At 36.8% G+C, this 23,620-nt stretch overlaps 1 protein-coding gene across 1 annotated transcript; it reads left to right on the top strand.

Annotated features, from left to right (window-relative positions):
• The first annotated feature begins 22,796 nt into the window (after positions 1 to 22,796).
• LOC116627866 (cytochrome c oxidase subunit 7B2, mitochondrial) lies at positions 22,797 to 23,039 on the top strand. The gene has a single exon (XM_032397820.1). The coding sequence runs from the start codon at positions 22,797 to 22,799 to the stop codon at positions 23,037 to 23,039; it is 243 nt and encodes an 80-aa protein (XP_032253711.1).
• The last annotated feature ends 581 nt before the right edge of the window (positions 23,040 to 23,620 follow it).

Here is a 23,620-nt window from a genome sequence, read left to right as displayed (position 1 = left end):
TATTGTCATCTCGATAGATTTAAAAAAAGCATTTGGCAAAATTCAACATCTTTTCATGATCAAAGAAAAAAATTAAAAAATTGGCTGTAGAGGGAATATGCCTCAACATAATAAAGGCCATACATGACAAGCCTACAGCTAACATACTTAACAGAGAGGTTGAAAGTTTTTCCTCTAAGATTATGAATTATACAGGAGTGCCCATTCTCACCATTCCTATTCAACATAGTACTGTAAGTCATAGCTAGAGTAATCAGGCAAGAAAAAGAAATGAAAGGCAGCCAAGTGAGAAAGGAAGAAATAAAATTATCTCCATTTGCAAATGACAGGATCATATAGACAGAAAACCTTAAAGACTCCACCAAAAAACTGTTATAACTAATTCAACCAATATACAAAAATCAGTTGCATTTCTACCCACTAACATTAATGAACTTCTGGAAGGAGAAGTTAAGAAAACAATCTCATTTACAATAGTATCAAAAACAAGAAAATTTTTAGAAATAAATTTAACCAAGGAGGTGAAGGACCCGTACAACAAAAACTGTAAGACATCAATGAAAGAAACTGAAGAAGACACACATAAATGGAAATATGTCCTTTGTTTATGGCTTGGAAGAATTAATATTGTTAAATTGTCCAGGCCATCAAGGTAATCTACAGATTCAGTGCAATCCTTACCAAATTTTTACATAAATAGATAAAAGCAATCCTAAAATTCATATTAAACCACAAAAGACCACAATTAGCCAAGTAATCTTGAGGGAAAAGAACAAAGGTGGAGGCTTTATACTTCTTGATATAAAACTATACTACAAAGATACAGTAATAAAAACAATAGGGAACTGGGTGAAAACAGATACATACACCAATGGAACCAAGTAGAGAAGCCAGGAACGCAGTAGAGAACTGTTTACCTACTACACATAGACAGTCAACTAATCTTTGAGAAGGGCATCAACAGTACACAATAGGGAAAGAACAGTCTCTTCAATAAATGGTATTGGGAAAACTGGATATCCACATACTAAAGAATAACACTGGACTCCTACCTTACACCACTCACAAAAATTAACTTGAAATGGATTAAAGACTTAAATGTAAGACCTGAAACTATGAAACTCATAGAAGGAAACATAGGTAAAAAGCTCTTAGCCATCGGTCTTGGCAGTGATTTATGGATTTGACACTATAAGGCAACAAAAGTAAAAATAAACAAGTCAGACTACATCAAACTAAAAAGCACCACAAAAGAAACAATCAACAAAATGAAAAGTCAACCTACAGAATAGGACAAAGTATTTGAAAACCATATATCTGATAAGGGGTTAATACCCAAAATATATAAGGAACTTATATAACTCAATAGGAAAAAAATTAAATAACCTGATTAAAAAATGGGCAGAGGACCTGAATAAACAACGTTTTCCCAAAGAATACATCCAAATGACCAATAGGTACATGAAGAGTTACTCAATAACACTAATCAACTGTGAAATGCAAATGAAAACCACAGTGAGCTATCACCTTACACCTGTTAAGATGACTTATCAAAAAGACCCTCGTGCACTGTTTGTGGGAATGTAAACTAGTATAGCTATTATGGAAAGAAGTATAGAGGTTCCCAGACAGTTAAAAATAGAACTACCATATGATCCAGTAAGCCTACTTCTGTGTATGTATCCAAAGGAAACGAAGTCTCAGTATCTTGAGATATCTGTGCTCCCATGTTCACTGCAGGATTATTCATGAGACTTGGAAAAAACCTATTACTTGCTGACAAATAAATGGATAAAGAAAATGTGGTATATATTTGTAATGAAAATTACTCAGGCATAACAAAGAACTAAATCCTGTCATTTGTGACAACATGAATGAACCTGGAATGTGTTATGTTAAATGAAATAAGTCAGATGGAGAAAGACAAACACTGTATGATCTCACTTATATGTGGAATATATAAAAAACTGAACTCATAGAGACAGTAAATTAGTGGTTGCCAGAGACTAGGGGAAATGGGAAGATGTTGGTCAAAGGGTACAAATTTCCAGTTATAAGGTAAGTTCTGGGGTTCTAATATATACCATAGTAATTATACCCAACAGGACTGTTCTTACACCACCATACACACTCCATACACCACCACACAAAATTATAGCTACGTGAGGTAATGGATATGTTAACAAACTTTATTGTGGTAGTCATTTCACAAAGTATACATCAAGTCATCACATTATACACCTTAAATTTACACAATGTTATATGTAAATTATACCTTAATAAACCTGTTGGGGCAAATACAAAAAAAATCACTTGTGAGCAGTTGGGAGAATAGTCAAGGGACAGAAGATAGCAGAGGTTATTATGGGAACACCATTTAAGGAAAGCATATGAAGAAAAGTTGGGCCATCATGGAGATAGTTTGCATAGAGGTTAGCAGGTTTGAGATGTTGTAAGGATGAAAAAAGAATCCAATGGCATATTAAATATTTCCAGGGAATTGAAGGTATCTAAGCAAGAATGATTTCTAAGTTTCACTTGCTCAACTAGATGGGTGGAGATGGTATTTGCTGGGTTAGGAATGGAAGAGCATGGTTGTACACCATTAGCCTATCGATTTTGCAGACATCAAATTATCTTTGAATTATCTTTTGAATATCTTAGAATTTGAATTATCTTAAGAGAGATGTTATGAAGGCATTTTCATGTAGTGCCCTTGAATGAAGAAAATGATTTATATTTGGAGATACAATTTGGGAATTATCTAATTGCTCATGATAATTAAGTTTATTTGTATAGCGAGGAATAGCTAGAGAGCATATAAAGTGAAAATGTAAGGAAACCAATGGCTGAGGCATTAAGAGCTTCTACATTAAGAACCTATTAGAGGAAGATGAGTTTGTAAAGAAGAAATAGCCATAGAGATAGAAAGAAAGCTAAGGGAATATCATAGAAGGTAAATGGAAGAGAAGGTTTCTAGAGGAGGATGCATCATTGGTGCTATTTTAGCTGAAAAGTCAAGACAGGTGATTTAACTTGTCCACTTTAGGGACAGAGAGGCCATTAATGACCTTTGTATTATCTATTTATGTAAAATGATGGGATGGAAACTGGATGGAGTGTAAGAAGAATGAATGGTAGCCGAGGAAATGGTTAGGGTTCATTTAGTAGTTGTTTGAAACTGGACCCCCTTTTCTTTCTTTTTTATAATTAGTTATGTATTTATTTTTATTTTTTACTTTATTTATTTATAAATTTTAATTCCAGTATAGTTAACCTACAGTGTTATATTAGTTTCAAGTTTACACTCTAGTGATTCAACAATTCCATATATTAATCAGTGCTCATCAAAATAAGTGTACTCTTCAACCCCATGACCTATTTTACCCACCCTACCCCCAAACGGTAACCATCCGTTTGTTCCCTATTGTTAAGAGTCTGTTGGTTTGTCTCTCTCTTTTTTTTCCCCTTTGTTCATTTGCTTTCTTTTTTTTCTCTTCCAAGTTTTTATTTAAATTCCAGTTAGTTAAAGTCCAGTGTAGTATTAGTTTCAGGTGTAGGATTTAGTGATTCCTCACTTACATATAGCACCCAGTACTCATCACAACATGTGCCATCCTTAATACCCATCACCCATTTAACCCATTCCCTCCACCTACCTCCCCTCCAGCAGCCCTCAGTGTGTTCTATATAGTTAAGTTTGTTTTATACTTTGTCTCTTTCTTTTTCCCCCCTCTATATTCATCTGTTATGTTTACTAAATTCCACATGAGTGAAATCATATGGTGTTTGTCTTTCTTTGACTAATGTATTTTGCTTAGCATAATACTCTCTAGCTCTATGCATGCCTTTGCAAACCACAATTCTTTAATTCTACATATGAGTGAAATCTTAATGGTATTTGTCATTCTCTGACTGGCTTATTTTGCTTAGCGTTATGCTCTCTAGATCCATCTATGTCATTGCAAATGACAAGATTTCATTCTTTTCTATGGCTTAATAATATTCCACTGTGTGTGAGTGTGTGTGTGTGTATTTCCACCAACAGTGCACGAGGGTTCATTTTTTTCCCCATATCTTCACTAACACGTGTTGTTTCCTTAGTTTTTTATTTTAGCCATTCTGACAGGTGTGAGGTGATATCTCATTGTGGTTTTGATTTGCATTTCACTGATGAGTGATGTTGAACATCTTTTCATGTGTCTGTTGGCCATCTGTATGTCTTCTTTGGAGAAATCTCTGTTCATATCTTTGCACATTTTTAATTGGATTATTTGGATTATTTGTTTTTTTAGTGTTGAGTTGTATAAGTTCTTTATATATTTTGGATTCTAACCCTTTATTGTATATATCATTTGCAAATATCTTCTCCCATTCAGTAGGTCACCTTTTAGTTTTGTTGGTTGTTTCCTTTGCTGTGCAGAAGGCTTTTCTTTTTATGTAGTCCCAACAGTTTATTTTTGCTTTCGTTTCTCTTGCCTCAGGAGACATATCTAGAAAGAAGTTGCTACAGCTGATGTTAGAGAAATTACTGCCTGTGCTCTCTTTTAGGATTTTTATGGCTTCAGATCTTGCATTTAGGTCTATAATCTATTTTGAGTTTAATTTGGGTATGGTTTAAGAAAGTGGTCCATTTTCATTCTTCTGCATGTTGCTGTTCAGTGTTCCCAACACCATTTGTTGAAGAGACTGTCTTTTTCCCATTGCATATTCTTTCCTCCTTTGTTGAAGATTAATTGACTATATAAATGGGGGTTTATTTTGCACTTTCTATTCTGTTATATTGATCTATGTGTCTATTTTTTGTGCTAGTACCATACTGTTTTGATTACTAAAGCTATATCCTGAATTGATTACTAAAGCTAGTACCATACTGTTTTGATTACTAAAGCTATATCCTGAAGTCTGGAATTGTGATACACCTCTAGTTTTGTTTTTCTTTTTCAAGATTTCTTTGGTTATTCAGGGTCTTTTGTAGTTCCATTCAAATTTTAGGATTGTTTCTTCTGGTTCTATAAAAAATGCTGTTGGTAGTTTAATAGGGGTTGCATTAAATGTGTAGATTACTTTGGGTAATATAGACATTTTATTTATTTATTTATTTATTTTTAAAGATTTTATTCATTTGAGAGAGACAGAGAGAGCACAAGCAGGGGGAGTGGCAGAAGGAGAGGGAGAAGCAGACTCCCTGTGCCGACGCCAGGCTCGATGCCAGGATCCTGGGATCGTGACTTAAGCCAAAGGCAGATGCTTAACTAACTGAGTCACCCAGGTGCCTCAATATAGACATTTTAACAATATTTGTTCTTCCAATCTATGAACATGGGGTGTCTTTCCATTTCTTTGTTGTCTCTAATTTCTTTCATCAGTGTTCCAGAACTTTCAGAGTACAGATCTTTCACTTCTTTGGTTTATTCCTAGGTATTTTATTATTTTTGGTGCAGTTGTAAATGGGATTATTTTCTTAATTTCTTTTTCTGCTGCTTCTTTATTAGTATGTAGAAATGCAACAGATTTCTGTATACTGATGTTGTATCCTGACACCTTACTGAATTTGTGTATCCGGTCTAGCAATTTTTGGGTAGAGTCTTTCAGGTATTCTATATATAGATAATATCATGTCATCTGCAAATAGTGAAAATTTTACTTGCTCCTTACCAATTTGGATGTCTTTATTTCTTTTTGTTTTCTGATTGCTGTGGCTAGGTCTTCCAGTACTATTTGGATAAAAGTGGTGAAAATGGACATCCTTGTCTTATTCCTGACCTTAGGGGGAAAGCTTTCAGTTTTTCCCCTTTGACTGCAATGTTAGCTGTGGGTTTTTTATTTAAGGTCTTTATTATTTTGAGGTATGTTCCCTCTAGACCTACTTTGTTGAAAATTTTTATCATGAATGGATATTGTACTTTATCAAATGCTTTTTTGTATCTATAGAAATGATACTGTTTTTATCCTTTCTTTTATTGATGTGATGTATCATGTTGATTGATTTATGAATATTGAACCACCCTTGCATTCTGGGAATAAATCCCACTTAATCGTGGTGAATGATTGTTTAAATTTATTGTTGGATTCCATTTGCTAATATTTTGTTGTGGAATTTGCATCTATGTTCATCAGAGATATTGGCCTATAGTTCTCTTTTTTTGTGGTGTCTTTATCTGGTTTTGGTATCAGGGTAATTCTGGACTCAGAATGAATTTTGGAGTGTTCCTTCTTCTCTTTTTTGGGAAAGTGTGAGAAGAATAGGTATTAACTCTTCTTTAATATTTGGTAAATTCCCCTGTGAAGCTGTCAGGTCCTGGACTTTTTTTTGTTGGGAGTTTTTGATTACTTTCTGTTCTTCAGCTTCAGTTTTGGTAGGTTATGTGTTTCTTAGGAATTTATCCATTTCTTCTAGGTTGTCCAATTTTTTGGCATATAGTTTTTCATAATATTCTCTTATAATTGTTTGTTTTTCTGTGGTGTTGGTTGTTATTTCTCCTCCTTTGTTTCTGATTTTATTTTCATCTCCCCTCTCTCTTTTTTTTTTTTTTTTTTTGATGAGTTGGCTAGAGGTTTATCAATTTTGTCAATTTATTCAAAAAGCCAGCTCTTGGTTTCATTCATCTGTTCTATTGTTATTTTAGTTTCTATTTACTTATTTCTGCTGTAATCTTTATTATTTCTTTCCTTCTGCTGTTTAGGGTTTTGTTTGTTCTTTATCTAGCACCTTTCAGTATAAAGTTAGGTTATTTATTTGAGATTTTTCTTGCTTTTTGAGGTAAGCCCGTATTGCACTAAACTTCCCTCTTAGAACTGCTTTTGCTTCATCCCAGAGATTTTGGACCATTGTGTTTTCATTTTCATTTTCATTTCTTTCCATGCAACTTTTGATTTCTTTTTGACTTTTTTATTGACCCATTCATTGTTTTGTGCTCTTTCCAGATTTTTTCTTACGGTTGATTTCTAGTTTCATAGTGTTGTAGTTAGAAAAATACACATGGTATGACTTCAGTCTTTTTAAATTCGTTGAGACTTGTTTGGCGGCCTAATACATGATCTGTTCTGGAAAATGTTTCAAGTGCACTTGAAAAGAATATATATTTTGCTGTTTTGGATGGAATTTTCTGAGTATGTCAGTTAAATCCATCTGGTCCAGTGTATCATTCAAAGCCACTGTTTCCTTGTCTATTGATGTTGGTGGGGCGTTAAAGTCCCCTACTATTATGTATTACTGTCGATTATTTCTTTTATGTTATTAACTGTTTTATGTATTGGGATGCTACCATGTTGGGTACATAAATATTTACAACTGTCACATCTTCTTTGTGGATTGTCCCCTTTATGATTATACAATGTCCTCTTTTGTCTCTGGTTACAGTCTTTGTTTTAAAGTCTTTTTTGTCCGATATAAGTATTGCTACCCTGACTTTCCTTTGACATCCATTTGCATGGTAAATATTTCTCCATCCCCTCATTTTCAATCTGCATGTGTGTTCAGGTGAACTGAGTCTCTTATAGGCAGCATACAGATAGGTCTTGTTTATCTATCTATTCTGTTACCCTGTGTCCTTTGATTGGAGTATTTAGTTCATTTATATTCACAGTAATTTTGATAGATATGTATTTATTGTCATTTTGTTACTTGTTCTGTGGTTGTTTTTATATTTTTTCCCTGATCCTTTCTTCTCTTGCTCTCTTTCATGGTTTGCAGGCTGTCGTTAGTATTATATTTGGATTATTTCTCCTTTATTCTTTGCATATCTATTACTGGTTTTTGATTTGTGGTTACCGTTAGGTTTGTATATAACATCTGCATATAGCAGTTTATATTAAGTTATTGTCACTTAAGTTTGAACCCATTCTTTATTCCTCTCCTCCCCGTGTTTTACACATACGGTGTCCTAATTTACATCCTTTTATTTTGTGAATCCTTTGACTGATTTTTACAGATATACTTATTTTTACTGTTTTTGCATTTCCTACTTTTCATACTCGTGGTTTTTCCTTTCCACTCAAAAAGTCCCCTTTAACATTTCTTGTTGGGCTGGTTTTGTGGTCATGAACCCTTTTAGCTTATGTTTGCCTGAGAAACTCTTTATCTGTCCTTCTGTTCTGAATAATAACCTTGCTGGATAGAGTATTCTTGGCTGCAGATTTTTTCCTTTTAGCACTTTGGATATATCATGACATTCCTTTCTGGCTTGCCAAGTCTCTGCTGAAAAATCCACTGATAGCTTTATGGGATTTCCCTTGTATGTAACTGTTTTCTTTTCTCTTGCTGCTTTTAAAATTCTCTCTTTATCACTCCTTTTTGCCATTTTAATTACTGTGTGTCTTGGTATGGACCTCATTGGGTTGATTTTGTTGGGGGATCTCTGTGCCCAGATATCTGTTTCCTTCCCCAGGTCTAGGGAAGATTTTATCTATTATTTCTTCAAATAAAATTTCTGCCCCTTTTTCTCTCTGCCCTTGTTCTAGGATCCCTATAATGCGAATGTTATTATGCTTGATGTAGTCAGTGAATTCCCTAAGTCTGTTCTCATTTTACCTAATTTTTTTTCTCTCACAACTTAGCTTGATTATTTTCCATTACTCTGTCTTCCAGATCTTTAATTCATTCCTTTGCTTCTTCTAGTCTGCTATTTATTCCATTTAGTGTACTTTTAATTTCATTTATTGTGTTCTTCATCTCTGATGGATTATTTTTTATCTCTTTGTTAAGGGTCTCACTGATGTCCTCCACTCTTTTCTCAAGTCCAGTTAGTATCTTTGTGATCTTTACTCTAAATTCTCTAGCAGGCATATTGCTTATATCTGTTTGCTTAGGTTTCTTGCTGTGGTTTTGTCCTATTCTTTCATTTGGGACACAGCCCTCTGTCTCTTCATTTTGTCTAACTGTGTCTTTCTCTGTGTGTTAGGAAGTCAGCTACGTCTCCTGTTCTTGAAAGTAATGTCCTTATGAAGAAGAGGTCCTGTGGTGCCCTGCAGTGCAGCATGTCCCCTGTTACCCAGAACCTAGCATTTCAGGGGGTGTCTCCTATATGTATAGTGTGTGCCCTGCTGTTGTGTCCTGGCCACTTTTGGTGTGCAGTTTTAACAAGGTGTGCCTTAGGCTTCCACAGGGCCCTGCCGCTGCTGCTGCTGTTGCTGGCACCAAGGCCCCACCAAGCACTGTGCATGAGAGATGCAATGTTGGCAAAGTTTGCGCTGGTCTTCTGGGGGAGGGGACCACAGCTCCAGGACTAAGGCAAGTATGACTGGAAAGGGCAGATCCGCCAAAGCTCAGGGGAAAGGGGCTTGGTGTAAGCAAATTAGATAGTGCTTGTCCTTGCTGCAGCTGGTGGCCCGTGTTTATGCTGAGGGTTGGGGAGGGAAATGGATCCTGCTAGCGCCTTTGTTCCTGAAGGGGCCTTCCTGTGATCCCTGCCTTTCTAGGACAGGCTCTGAGATGAGCATATTGCTCTTTCTCCCATATGCCCTAGGTGTTTTTCAAATTGCTGTTTCTACATTGTGTCTCCCAGGGCTTTTGTCATGCTGTCTCTTTAAGGGTGGGAACTCAGCTTCCTATTGCCCACGGGGCTCTCCCAGAGCAGAGCCCCCTGATTTTTAGAATTCCAGGCTTTATGTCCCAAGGGTTGTAAGAACTCAATGATATTCAGTCTTTCTCGCTTTCAAAGCCAGATGTTACGGGGATTCATCTTTCCCTTCCCATCCCTGAGATGAGAGTCTGTTTCTTGCCCTTCTCACACCAGTGGCTCCCTCCCTCCTGTCGACTGCCAAGGTCTATTTTGCTCCCCACAGCATCTCCACCCCTTCCCACCCTTTTAGTTGTAACCTCTTCTCTACCTTTAGTTGTGGAGTTTGTTCTGCCAGTCTTCAGGTGGTTTTCTGGGTTATATACACTGATGTGAGTTTATCTAGTTGTATCCATGGGATAAGGTGAGCTTAGGGTTCTCATATTCCATCATCTTCCCAGCCTCCCTGGATCCCTTTTTCCATAGGGCAGTATCCTTCCATGCATTCTCACATTGTATACAGGTCACACAGTATAAACTGCTATTTTGGCTTAAAGTGTTGTCATTGTTGTTATGGGGCTATTCTTTGCAGTCAAATAAATGAATGTTATATGTAGGGATTCCCAGAATTATCTAGCTGCTGGGTATATGTTTTATCAGTATTTTTGGACTTTGACAATTATCATTTTTAGGCTCTTAGATAAAATGTGACATTGGTTGTAAGCATACTTAAGGACATACCTTCATAATCTAGCTTAAATTCAGTCCTTTATGAAGCATGGCTACTGTTTATTTTCCAATATCAATTCCAAATTTTCTTAGCTATTCTCTATGTCTCTTTAGTGTAAATTATAAAGTCATAGGTGATCCTGCAATATCATGAACTCAGAAGAAAATGCAGGAAATGACTCTCCCTTGGGTATTATTAATTCTGAACACAATTAGATTCTGACTATCTTAACTCTGATTATTTTGTGTCTGTTCAGTCTTATGAATTGCCTACATTTATTTTTAAAGAAGTCTTTCAGGCTTATCTCCTATTATTTTGTAGTAACATTAAAAGCAAATTTTTATGTTGATTATGATATGATGTTCAATCAAGATGAAAATGTATTATCGAATTGGCGAAAAGCCAGATTTATTTCAGTGTGATGCTTATGTGCCACTGTTACGTGTGCTGTTGTTTTGAATTTGACATTAAAGGAGACCCGCTTGATTTATATATGTTTGGACTTGAAGGCCACCTTTAGAGGAGAAATATTTGAAAACTAAATTTTAGCATTGGTAGTTGGAGAAAAGCCCTTAATAAATCTTTCCACCCCCATTCTTTTCATCTGGTTGAGCCTATTTAAGAATTTAGCTCATCTACCATTAATTCAAGCGGCTCTTCATGAGCTCTTTGGATGGGAAAGGTACCTCTTATTTTTGATGGCATAGTATCCTGATCATATCTGTTGTAACACTTTTCATACTGAAACCTTATGATCATCTCTCTTCATATAACTGAGCATTCCTGAAAGAATGGGCCATTCTTGTCCATTTTTGTAACTCCAGTGTTTAGCAGGCTGTAGTCACATAAGAGAAGCTCAGTTGAATCATGTTTAAGCAATAAAATAACCTCAGTATTTAGGGTTTCTAGAGGATCTTTTTATTATGCAAAAAACTCGAAAGGGCAACTTGCAGTTCTAGAAATAAATAGAGAGAAGAGTATATATGTGCCCATTCTCACACAGTTGTAGTTCCTCCTAACACTGACTTCTCTGGGCCTGGGCAGTACATTTATTTGAAGCTTTTAATTTAGAAACAAGATGTTAGAAAAAACTAGAGAGAATATAATCCACTGGTCCCTGTCATTTAATGAATGAATCTCTGTTTTCACCCCTACCCCTGAGGGACCTCTGATTGGATCAAATTTTTCTTCCAGTATAGTGGACTTTTTTTTTTCTCATTCAGTATGCATTCCATCTTCTTTTAACAGCATCCTATTGCTCTTAGGAAGCCATCTATCTTCCATTCCCAGTCAATGTCGTGATTCTAAGAAGAGCAGAGGATTCAGGTCCCTCACCTATTTCTATACGTAGATCTGTGTGTCTTTTTCAAAACGAGCTTGCATTAGAAAAATACATACATGAGTTTGGTTTCTACCTCTCCTTCAAATAGAATATGAATCTGGGAAAGGAATAGCTAGAGTTACCTATTTACTATCCCCTCCCCACCCTCCTGTTTCTATCCATGTTCTTCCTTAACATATGTTTATAATATCAACTCATGAATGTCCAGTGACCAAACAATTACTGCAGATATTAAAGGACAATTTAAAATGATGTCTATGTCATTTAGATCTAATGATTTGGATTTGATAAATGTGATAAAATACGTTATATAAAGAAACCCACAGTTCCATCATCAGCAGTGGGTGTAAGCTGCATAAATTGTATACGTAATCAAAATTTTGACCTATTTGCATAGAAATCTTACTTTTCCAATTAACAAATATTCACATGGTTAATTATGCTAATTTGGTTTAGAATGCCATTTTTAGTCTGTGACATTTTAGACTCCATTAGATTAATGAAAGAAACTGAAAGTAACCTCTTTGAAACTAGAATTCTAATTGGAAGTTTTAGGATTTCAAAGCAAGAATCTGTGTTCTGAATTTCTGTTGCATGTGTTTAGATGGGGAAGCTCTTCTTCAGTGTCCTTCCCCTCAGGAACTTAAAAACTAAAATGAAATATCAGTTCACTAAAGCAGAATCCCTGCCCCAAGGTTTGGCAAAGTGCATCCTGTCTCACTGTTTCTTCTGAGGCATTTACAAGGAAAAAAAAATATCAGTTTACCAGACTCAGCCCTCTGGCCAAAGTCCTTCTCACTTCCAAATAATGGATCCTAAATGGGAGAACAAAAAAAGGTAAAATGCCAACATCTTGTTAAAAGTTTTCAAAAAGTTTTCAAAACTTTATGAAAGTAAAGGAAAAAAAAAAAGTATACCGAAAGAGAGAACTGGCCCGGAAAAACAACTTGGAAAGTGATCATAGTTATTACTTTAGGGCTGTGAAGTGCTCTTCTCATCAAATGGAATTTCTCTGCAAATGCAAGTTGCCCAGATGATGGCAAGAACAAAAGCCTTACTCGTAAAGGTTTTATTTACAGATATATCTTGAGCGTAATTTCGGAGGGCAGAGATAGTTCAAGTCGTAAATAAAAGATCTGGAGATTTTAGAAACAAGGAAGAAAGGATTATTTTACAGCGCTAAATATTCCAATCTGAATTTGGAATTTGATCCAAATTAATTTCTGGAGTAGACCCTTACTGTCCTAATTTCAGGTTGGAAATTAAAAACTATTTTCATGAAAAATGGAAACATTCAGTTAAATGTGTCTTTCAGATTTAAAATGTCTTTGACATCTGAAAGTTTCAGTTAAATGTGTCTTTCAGATTTAAAATGTCTTTGACATCTAAAAGTTAAAAATTTTAATTTTTACTTTTACATTATCAGTGACATAATTAGATTAACTGCAGGGATGGCTTGTACATTTTCATTTCAAGATTTAAATGAAAATTTCAGATTATGCAAAGAGGGATTATTGAGGCAACTCTAATGGCCAGTGCAGCATCATGCAATCTTTCTATTCATAGAGCATTTAATGCATAAAGGTAGATGTGGAGAGGAGGGAAACATCTACACAAATATTAACACTGCAGAAGTTAGAATCACGTAATGAAGGCTAGAGTTAATTGCTACTATGAGTGCTGTTAAGATAGCCTGGGCTTATCATGCACTCTGTGCTTCTTCAGTCCTATGTTAAAAGTCCCCACAAGGAAGTGGTTTTGTTTGTGAAATCCCTCCTGGAGCTATTAAACTATTGGAAATGAGTACAATGATGTAACAGCATTGAGAACACAGAGACATTCTTTTGATGTTCCCTGAAGTGTGTTCTGGAAAACACTAATACAGAGTACACTCCAGGAGAAAAAAAGCATGGCATGTTTAGCTCAGTTTGGAAAGCACCATCCCTGTGAGAGAATAGCTGTGTACGGTAGCACAAGATTTGGAAAATGCTTCAATAAAGAAGAATTGAACTTTGTTATCTGCATATTGCGCAAGTTTAGATGACTTGAAGCGCGTTTTATTTTTTTTTTTTTTATTTTTTTATTTATTTTATTTTTTTTTTTTTAATTTTTTTATTGTTATGTTAATCCCCATACATTACATCATTAGTTTTAGATATAGTGTTCCATGATTCATTGTTTGTGCATAACACCCAGTGCTCCATGCAGAACGTGCCCTCCTCAATACCCATCACCAGGCTAACCCATCCTCCCAACCCCCTCCCCTCTAGAACCCTCAGTTTGTTTTTCAGAGTCCATCGTCTCTCATGGTTCTTCTCCCCCTCCGATTTTCCCCCCTTCATTCTTCCCCTCCTGCTACATTCTTCTTCTTCTTTTTTTCTTTCTTAACATATATTGCATTATTTGTTTCAGAGGTACAGATCTGAGATTCAACAGTCTTGCACAATTCACAGCGCTTACCAGAGCACATACTTGAAGCGCGTTTTAAAAAGTAAAACCTACTAACATCAAACAGGGAACTAGTAAAATAGGCACATCTTTTGGTGAATATTGATAGTAAGGTCACTTTGTGATTGAAATCTGCATCAAGGTAGTAAAGCTAAGAGATAAGTGAGGTATTCCATTCACTGGAATGGAATATTTTTCTTTTGAAGTTAAAAAATTAATGCCCGCATTCTGGTTTATACATCAAGTTTGAAGATCTCCAGTGGCATGAGGTAGATCCTCAGAGGTTGTCATCCTTAGGTGCCTGTACCAAAGAATTTTGTTGTGGCTCTGCAAAGCTGAGGATTGGATACAGAAATATGACGACTACAGAAATAAGACACTGGTGTATTTTGAGAGTTTAATTGGGTGAACTGTCCAAGTTCAAGTCTTATCATTATCCATTGGAGCATTTGCAGTATTCTCCTGCAAACTTTTCCCCATACTTGTACCAGAGTAATGCCTAAGCTACAAATCTGACCATGTAATTCACACCCATGATGTCTTTCAGTGACTCCGTATCATTTCCTGGATAAAATTTTCAAAGTTTCTAGAATTTATTGTAACCATGATCTTCTTCTTTTCCAAGATTAGGTTGGAAAAATGCTGTGCATTTATCTAGATATTTTGACTTGTGGGTCCACTGAAATAGTCTCTTCAGGCAGGACGTGACTATACAACAGTCTATGAGCTATGGAGTGCAGTTAATATAAAATCTTTTGAGAGTAACCACAGCAGTCCTTTAACACTTAATACATTGCCTAAAATAACAAGGTCACCTGTTTCCAATGTTTGAAATGGATCAAAATGTAAAATTAACATGGACCTCCACCGTGAGGAAATTTGATGGGCTTATGAAAGTTTAATGGAAAATAAGACTTATTTTGCACAGTCAGGCCACTGACTGTGAGGGAGAGTAATACCTTACATCCCTTCACTTTTCAGGCAACATTTGTCATTTGAGGACATCAAGTCACAAGTTGTCCATTCTGTTACTTCTCCCTCCTCACCTAACAACTCACTACTGAGATCTGCCTTTTAATTTGTTCAGGTAACATCCATTTATGTAACTTTTTAGACTTAATAAAGTGGCATAAACCACAGCCTTAAGCAAATGGCTGTACCACCCATCAATTCAGTGAGTGACTCAGGAGATGATATCATTACATATGAAACAGAACCATTGTTCAGCATTTCCACCAGCAGCATTGATGCGTGCAGGGTTCCCATATTTCCTGTTACAAAAAGGCTGAAGGCTTAAGTAATCATGATGGGAGACACTTTGCACTGTGTACACTTAATCCTTCCTTGAGCAGCATAGTCTTCTGAGAAACACATAAATGAACAGAAGACTCTGTAGGTTATGTGCATTTTCATTTCAAGAAGATTGCCTTTTTTTATTGTTTCTTACTGTGTGTCAGTATTCTGAAGCTGTAAAAAGAAGAGTAGAAATAAAAGCAGGTGGAAATAAAGGTGTTACAGTTGAGCAATGTAGTCAAGGAGCCTCAGCTTCGAAAGTGTATCATTCATTATACAGCAAAACACCAGTGTTACTAATACTTTTAATGTTTTTAAATGCTGCCAAATGTTTCTGTTGACTAGCTTATTCCCAGGGGGTTCCTATAACTCAGGTCACTCAGGTGCTGCTTTTTAAATTACCGTGGTGGTGAATTCAATTACTACTATACTCTTCCAGTGGCCTAAAAGAATAAATGGTCTTCCTAAAATGTTTTTCTCTTTGGAAAGGTCTAGAGTGTTAGGGCTGGATAGGACCTTAGAGATTATCTGATTCACTGTTCCATAAACTTGTCTGATGACAAGACTCTTCCCCTGCTAGAACCTCCAAACAAGCTCTGAGAACTTTTTAAAAAGATACAGATTCTCAGGTTACTCCCCTGGATGCTCTGTTTCAGTAAGTTTGACATGGAGTCTAGTAATCTACATTTTGTAATAAAGATTCCAGATGACTCTTAGCATCAGGCAGGTTTGGGAAAAGCCAAATTCACCCCACTTTTTTTATTTTATAGACAAGCAAGCAGATGCCCAGATAGATTGATGCATCTAAGTTGTGTACTGCACATTTTTAAAATTGAGATTAGTTCAGGAAAAAATGTTGATAGGTAGTCTTTATGCAGTCCATGGCAGGGAATGGGAGAATGTATTTTCTTAGAATTTAAGCCTCTGTATTGAATAGAATAATGCCATTTAGAGGATTATGGGAGAAGTGACAGGAGACACTTTGCTTTGTATATAACAGTGGTTCTTAACCAGCGATGACTTTACTCACCAAGTGACATTTGACAGTGTCTGGAGATATATTTTTGGTGTCACAACTGAGGGGAGGAAGGTACTTCCTACTCGTGTGTGGTACACAGGGGCAGGGATGCTGCTAAACACACTGCAATGAACAGAATATCCCCCCCCAAGAAAGAATTACTTGGACCAAAATGTCAATAGAGTCCAGATTGGGAAAACTTGGTATTCACTTAATCCCTTCTTGAGCACCGTCTCTCTGTGTGATACTTACTAGTAATACTAGGCACATTTGAGAATAGGACACAGTTTCTAATTTTCTCCCTAAAGTTAAATAGAAAACCTTATATCAAAGCTAAGCTAATTGATCTGTGTTATGCTATACTTAAACTGGATGAAGTTGATTTTTTTTTCCTTAGGACCGTACGATTGTTTTAGGATCCCTCCCTTCTTCTCTTCAGGTATCTAGACCTTTCAATTCCTAGAGCACCCCAATTATGTCTGCTCTGACCTTTCGGCATTCTGTACCTAGATCACCCACACTCTAATTCCCTGGGCTCAGCTACAAGCTACAGTGTCAGTGTCTGCTGATTTTTAACAAAAATAGAATTTTGGTCCAAAATGGTAAACCAGAGGCTACGTGAATGGACTTACTCAGTTTACTTATTTTCCACATCAGAGTGATTTTCTTTTCCTAATATTTCTCAATTCTAGTTCCTTTCCATCTGTTTTATCAGAATTTAAGTCAGATCCTCATCATCATTTTCTTGAACCACTGAAGTAAACATTTATATTGAAATAAGCTCCTACCTTTTCTGCAACTTTTGCCATCTTCCTACCCATTTTCCACCTAACAATTATCTTGATAAAGCTCTTTTTCCTCCAGATTTTTTCCCATTCCATCAGTGGTCTCTCCTCTATAAGAATGTTTCTCAAACTTGGGTTACATATGGAATCTTTTTAAAGGGGAAACAAATTCCTTCATATCATTTGTCCATCTTGAATTTATTTTAAAATCATTTATACATGTGTAAACATAAAACCAAATTTAAGATACAACTATAAGGGGCACCTGGGTGGCTCAGTTGTTAAGCGTCTGCCTTCGGCTCAGGTCATGATCCCAGGTGTGGGATCGAGCCCCGCATCGGGCTCCCTGCTCAGCGGGAAGCCTGCTTCTCCCTCTCCCACTCCCCCTGCTTGTGTTCCCTCTCTCGCTGTCTCTCTCTCTCTCTGTCAAATAAATAGATAAATAAATAAATCTTAAAAAAAAAAAAGGATACAACTATGAAACCAAAACATTTTCAAATTAAAAATGAACCAAACTGTACAACAAAGAAAATTCAAAATTATAATATTAATTCAATATGACCATTAATATTGTCCAGAGTCTGCAACAGTGCTTGCTGTGGCCATAGTTCTTTTATTTTCACATGTCTGTTCCATATAGTGAGCTGAAGCATGACTCGATTTTGTCTGATTCTTCATTTTGTCCCTGGCATGACCACATTACTTAAACATGAAAGCTGCCTCCATTCTTTTCCCATTAGTCCAGGATAAATAAATGTTGTACACGGGTACAAGCAAAACATGCAGGACGAAGGTAAACGCGGGCACCAGTAACTGATAGGCTACATCATCCAGGTCTCATATTGTTATCTTTCTTTAAATTGTGAAAGTAAAAACAGAGAACTAAGAATTCTCATTGTTAACTCACAGAAAAAAGGCTGTGAGTTTGAGTGCTCTTTTCACATTAGTGAGAAACAGTGATCTATAGAATTGAGTCTAAATCCCAGAGCGGGGCATGTGAAGTCCTCACTGTGCTGCTCTGCTTTCCTCATCCCTCCAGGCTCATCTGTGCGTGTCCACTTCTTCTCTTAGCACGTAGTGTTACGGAGCTTACCAGTTGCCCTGCCTGCGTAGTTTCTCAGCCCTCTGTGCTTTCACTTTTGCCGCTTCGTCTACACTCTGCACTCCCAGCTTTGGTTTTTATATCTTAATCATCCTTTCAAGATCTAGCCTAGGTGTCATTTCCTCTATAACCATTTCTAGAACTCCAGGTTGAAATGTAACTGCTCCTGTGGACCAGGGACACCCTGTGTTCATCTCTAGCCAGTGGCTAGAGATGGTAGAGTTCATTCCCTCACTCTACCATGAGCTTCTCGAGAGCAGGCATGGAACTCCTGCCACGCAGCCCAGACCCTCACATGCCAGTAGTCACTCAGCAGATATTACAGTAAACCACCTCTGGTAAACCATATTGGGTGTTTGGATTTTTTTATTTCCAATACTCAGAATTGAATATGCTTTGAAAAATGATAGAAAAATGATAGTTGAAAAATGTACTAGATTTATAATCAGGGGAGCTGAATTCACATCTCGGCCTGTCATTTATTCTTAGGTACAGAATGGAGATAAATAATCACCATTGCACACTGTTTTTGCAAATGTGCAAAATTCTGGGACAATATCTGGCAAACAGGCATATATTCATTAAATATTAGTTTCCTTACTGTATTAATATATTATTGTGTTATTTCTTTTTATGGCCTTTAGTGATTTGAAATTATTTTTGTTATCCGTGAGGCTTCAAATATATATACCTCCTTATTGCACTTAGATTGAAGTCTGGTATTAGTTATTTTCCTAAACTGAGTTTCAACATTGCTGTATAAAGTAGATGACACAATCAATTTTTCCTTTTCATCCTCATAGGATACTTCACTCTCTTTAACTATTTATATTTATTCAGAACATATTTCTTTTCTTTTATTGCCACAGGCACGAGAGAACCTCTACTTTGTTCTTATTACCTAGAGAAATCTGTCTTCTTCCATCTCTTTGTGGTCTGTTTTCATCAGAAAGTATCTACTTTGAGAAATATTTTCTTTACCTGCGTTATATTATTGAATTTTTTATGCTTTCATATGGATATTAGACCTTATTGATTCAGTTCTTCTAGTAATAGGCTTAGGTTTCTCAATAATACGAAATTTATTATAAAAGTAAGTTATATGGAATTGAACAGTATGGAAAATTTCTCTAAGCCATGGATTCCCAGCTCTTACTTGTGTTTTATAAACAGAAATAGATATAATATAGATATGGAAGCAATTGAGACAGATGTAGCTGATGCTGACAAGGAAAAACAAAAAAGGAGTGAAAGACTGCGTTTTGTTTATTATGGGATGAAATGCCGACTACAAACTATAGGAGTTCCTAAAAGAAAATTCTTAATAATGCATATTTACTGGTACAAGAAAGTTCAGGCTAGGTGGAAGAGGAAAGCTTCACAGATACAGGAATAACCAAAGGATGAACCAAGCTACAAAGCGATGTGATCAGTGTCACTAGAGACAAAGTGTCTGAGTTTCAACTTAACATCTTGAGGATAGGAATAATGCAATCACTTTGTCATGAAGTAGCAGGCATGCATCGATGACCCACAAGAAATCCCTGCTATCACAATTATTCTCTGGTTTTGTGCCATTCTATGTGCCACAAGTGTTTTGGTATTGAATTAAGGCTGCACCTGTCATACCCTGACCCTTTTCACCTTCAGCTTTCTTTCTGAATTCAATTCAAATTAAAACCTTAGTGCATTTTGGTGGAGAGATTCATGACTAACAGGAAAAAAACAAACAAACAGTACCAAAAACTGAGTATTTGGAACCTCAGAAGAAAGGCATTTGGTTCTGTTTTTGTCCCCTTCATCACAATCATGAAGAGTACCACTTTACCATCTGGTAGGAAATAAAAGAGAACCTTAGGGTCTTGTTTTCTAAGTTGGGAATAAAGTCATTTGAGTTCGCAAATTTCAGTGAACAGTTATAAGTTTACAAGTACTGACCTCAGGCATTTTTGTATCCATGTTGCTTGCATTTGGACCAGAGTTAACATATGTCATTGCTAGAGACTGAGCACTGTTTGACAGCTTGCACAAAGAAAAGAAATTGACAGAACTCCATGTGTTTCTGCTTCCAGATCTCTTGTTCAATATTAACTATCTGTTTAAAAAATAAAATAATTAGGGCTGTTATGACATGTACATTTGATTTCATGATTTTTTGACTTGCCCTCAGTGTTCATTTTAACTTCTTTAAGGCTACCAGTATTCATTTATATTTCAGACTGGTTTAAAAAAACAGTTCTTTGGGCGCCTGGGTGGCTCAGTCGTTAAGCGTCTGCCTTCGGCTCAGGTCATGATCCCAGGGTCCTGGGATCGAGCAGGGAGCCCGCTTCTCCCTCTCCCACTCCCCCTGCTTGTGTTCCCTCTCTCGCTGTGTCTCTCTCTGTCAAATAAATAAATAAAAAATCTTTAAAAAATAAAAAAAAAATTTAAAAAACCAGTTCTTTCTGTGCTTTTGTGTCAGCTACTGTGTGTACAAGGTTATAGCCCTTGCCCATAAGGAGCTCGTAGGCTTTTGGAGGAGAATATATTCTATCAAGAAAATGACAAGACAAGCCACAGACTGGGAGAAAATATTTGCAAAAGACATATCTGATAAAGGACTGTTATGTAGGTTCATTAATTGTAACAAACGTAACAAATTTATTAGCCTGATACGGGAGAGGGAAGCTATGCCTGTGTGGGATCAGCATGTATATGGGGACTCTGTATTTTCCACTCACTTTTGCAGTGAACCTAAAACTGTTCTAAAAAAAAATAAAGTCTATTTTAAAAAACAATAAAGCCAATACATCATGCTATGAAACAAGGGTTATAAGAAGTGTAGTAGCCCAGAGAAGAGGGGCTTTATTCAACCTAGTGAGATTTGGAGATTTCACAGAAGTGGTGACCTTTAGACTGGGATTTAAAAGACAAATAGACTTTTACCTGTAGAAAGGTACAAGGCAGGAATTAGGTAAAGAAGGAGAAGGGGGGAGGAGGTGAGGAAAGGGGTTAAAAGAGGGGGGGAAAGGAGCAGCAGGGAGGAAGTATGACATACTCTGTGACTGCCTTATAATTCTGACTGAAACCTGAGTTTATGTAGTCACAGGTCATTGGACTTGTGGGACATGTTGTGAATTGTCATTTTGTCCATCATGCTGATTGGTTTGGAGTCTAGGGAACAAGCCATTGGCTGTTCATGAATAGAAAAGAACACTTACTGTGTGCTTACAGTTGTTGTTAGGGATTATCACATGTAAGCCTCATGTTATGGAACCCAAGTACAGCTGTCCATCACCTGAAAGATCATCTCTCAAGGGACAAGTTTTGATTGGAAAGAAATTTGAACTTTATTCAGGAAGCTGGGAACCTGAGGAGAAGGTGGACTCTTGTCCAAAAGCAAACTCTGAGGTTTCTCCTTGACCCAAGGGTTTTTAAAGAGGTTTAGGATGGTTGATCAGCAAAGGGAATGCAGCGACCTTCAACATTTCTTTTTTTTTTAATTTTATTTTATTATGTTATGTTAATCACCATACATTACATCATTAGTTTTTGATGTAGTGTTCCATGATTCATTGTTTGCATATAGCACCCAGTGCTCCATGCAATATGTGCCCTCCTTAATACCCATCACCGGGCTAACCCATCCCCCCACCCCCCTCCCCTCTAGAACCCCCAGTTTGTTTCTCAGAGTCCATAGTCTCTCATGGTTCGTCTCCCCCTCCGATTCCCCCCCTTCATTTTTCCCTTCCTACTATCTTCTTTTTTTTTTTTTTAACGTATAATGTATTATTTGTTTCAGAGGTACAGGTCTATGATTCATCAGTCTTACACAATTCACAGAGCTCACCATAGCACATACTCTCCCCAATGTCTATCATTCATGCAGACTCAATGATGCCAACTACAGAAGTTATCTCAGTGAGAGGGGGTTGTGCAGGAGGGTCTGGTTCTTGTTCTGTGATGTGCTGGAGTGCTCTGTTCTCTCTGGAGGGGAAGGCAAGATCTGCAGATGCACAAAGGGAGGTCAGTAAAGTCATCCGTGTAACTAAAAAAGAAAAACGTTTTGCTAAAGAACTACCAGACTAATCAGAAAGCCGAGGCAGTTTCAAACAGACTTTCTGGCTTCTGTGGCCTGGGAAAGTTCTAGTCCTTCACTCCTCAAGGCCAGTGGTCTACATATCTCAAAGAAAGTAAATTAGTTCTGTTACAGATCAAGGACCTTAGGTTAGCAAGTAAGGAGTGTGCTAACTTGAAGCAAGGGAACCCTTAAGACCCGCTGGAGTGCTGTTCCACACACAGCACACTTTGGAGCTGGGCATTATTGTCTCAGTTTGCCCTTGAAGAGACTAAGGCAAAGAGAGGTTAAGTAACTGCCTGAGTACATACAGCTAATCAGTAGCAGAGCTGAGACTCAAACCAGGCGTCATGGTATTAAAGCTATGGGACTGGTCATACTCTAAGGAGTGGTGTGAGTGAAGCATTCAGAGGGAGGAACTGAACGTAGATCAGATGTCATTGCTTATCTTTTGTTTTTCCAGGTCTCTTTGCAAGGAAATAGACAGCTGCAATCAACGGCAGTCCTGTTACACCTTCATCATGTTTCTCTTGACCAGAAATGCACTAAATAGGTTCAAGATTCGAAGCATTCAACAAATTAGGTCAAGACAGAGCCACGAAAATCATTCACAAGATTTCCATGACAAATACGGTGACACTGTACTAGCCAGTGGGACCGCTTTCTGTGTTGTTGCGTGGGTGTTTATAGCCACACAGATTGGAATAGAATGGAACCTATCTCCTGTTGGCAGAGTCGCTCCAAAAGAGTGGAATGATGAGTAACCATCAAAGTTACTGTAATACAAAATTGTTTCAAAATCAGCTTGTCATTTAAGCACTCTGCTGCTCATTAAAATATAGCATAGTTGAAGAAATAAAATACATTTGAAACCTTTAAAAAGTTGTTTGGTTAAGCGACTGCCTTTGGCTCAAGTCATGATCCCAGAGTTCTGGGATCGAGTCCCAAATTGGGCTCCCAGCTCAGCGGGGAGCCTGCTTCTCCCTCTGACCCTCTCCCCTCTCATGCTGTTTCTCTCTCTCTCTCTCTCTCTAATAAATAAATAAATAAAGTCTTTTAAAAAAAAAGTTGTTGAAAATACTCATTATAGTGCCTAAAAGCAAGACAGTAGCAATGGGTACAGGTTATAGCAGATTATGAATAATAAATATTTGAAAGTAGAGTTAATCATGTATTTTCTGTCTTAATGATTTGCACTAGGTATCCCTTAGTGGGTATACACACATATGTACTTTACAAATTAGTTTAATTGTTTGGCAAATTCTGTTGAATCTTTCCTTAAAACATATTCATGATAAAAAGAAACATATGCATAATCTGACTATTTTTCACATCCTTAATCTTT

Source organism: Phoca vitulina, unplaced genomic scaffold, assembly GCF_004348235.1.
Source record: "Phoca vitulina isolate PV1807 unplaced genomic scaffold, GSC_HSeal_1.0 scaffold3, whole genome shotgun sequence".
In the NCBI taxonomy this organism is placed as follows: Eukaryota; Metazoa; Chordata; class Mammalia; order Carnivora; family Phocidae; genus Phoca; species Phoca vitulina.
The sequence above is the reverse complement of the archived record's forward strand: the minus strand, read 5'-3'. Positions and strand labels throughout refer to the sequence as shown.

Bases quoted from the DNA above. Each gene is read 5' to 3' on its own strand.
- LOC116627866 (XM_032397820.1), top strand. From the start codon at position 22,797: ATGTTTCTCTTGACCAGAAATGCACTAAATAGGTTCAAGATTCGAAGC.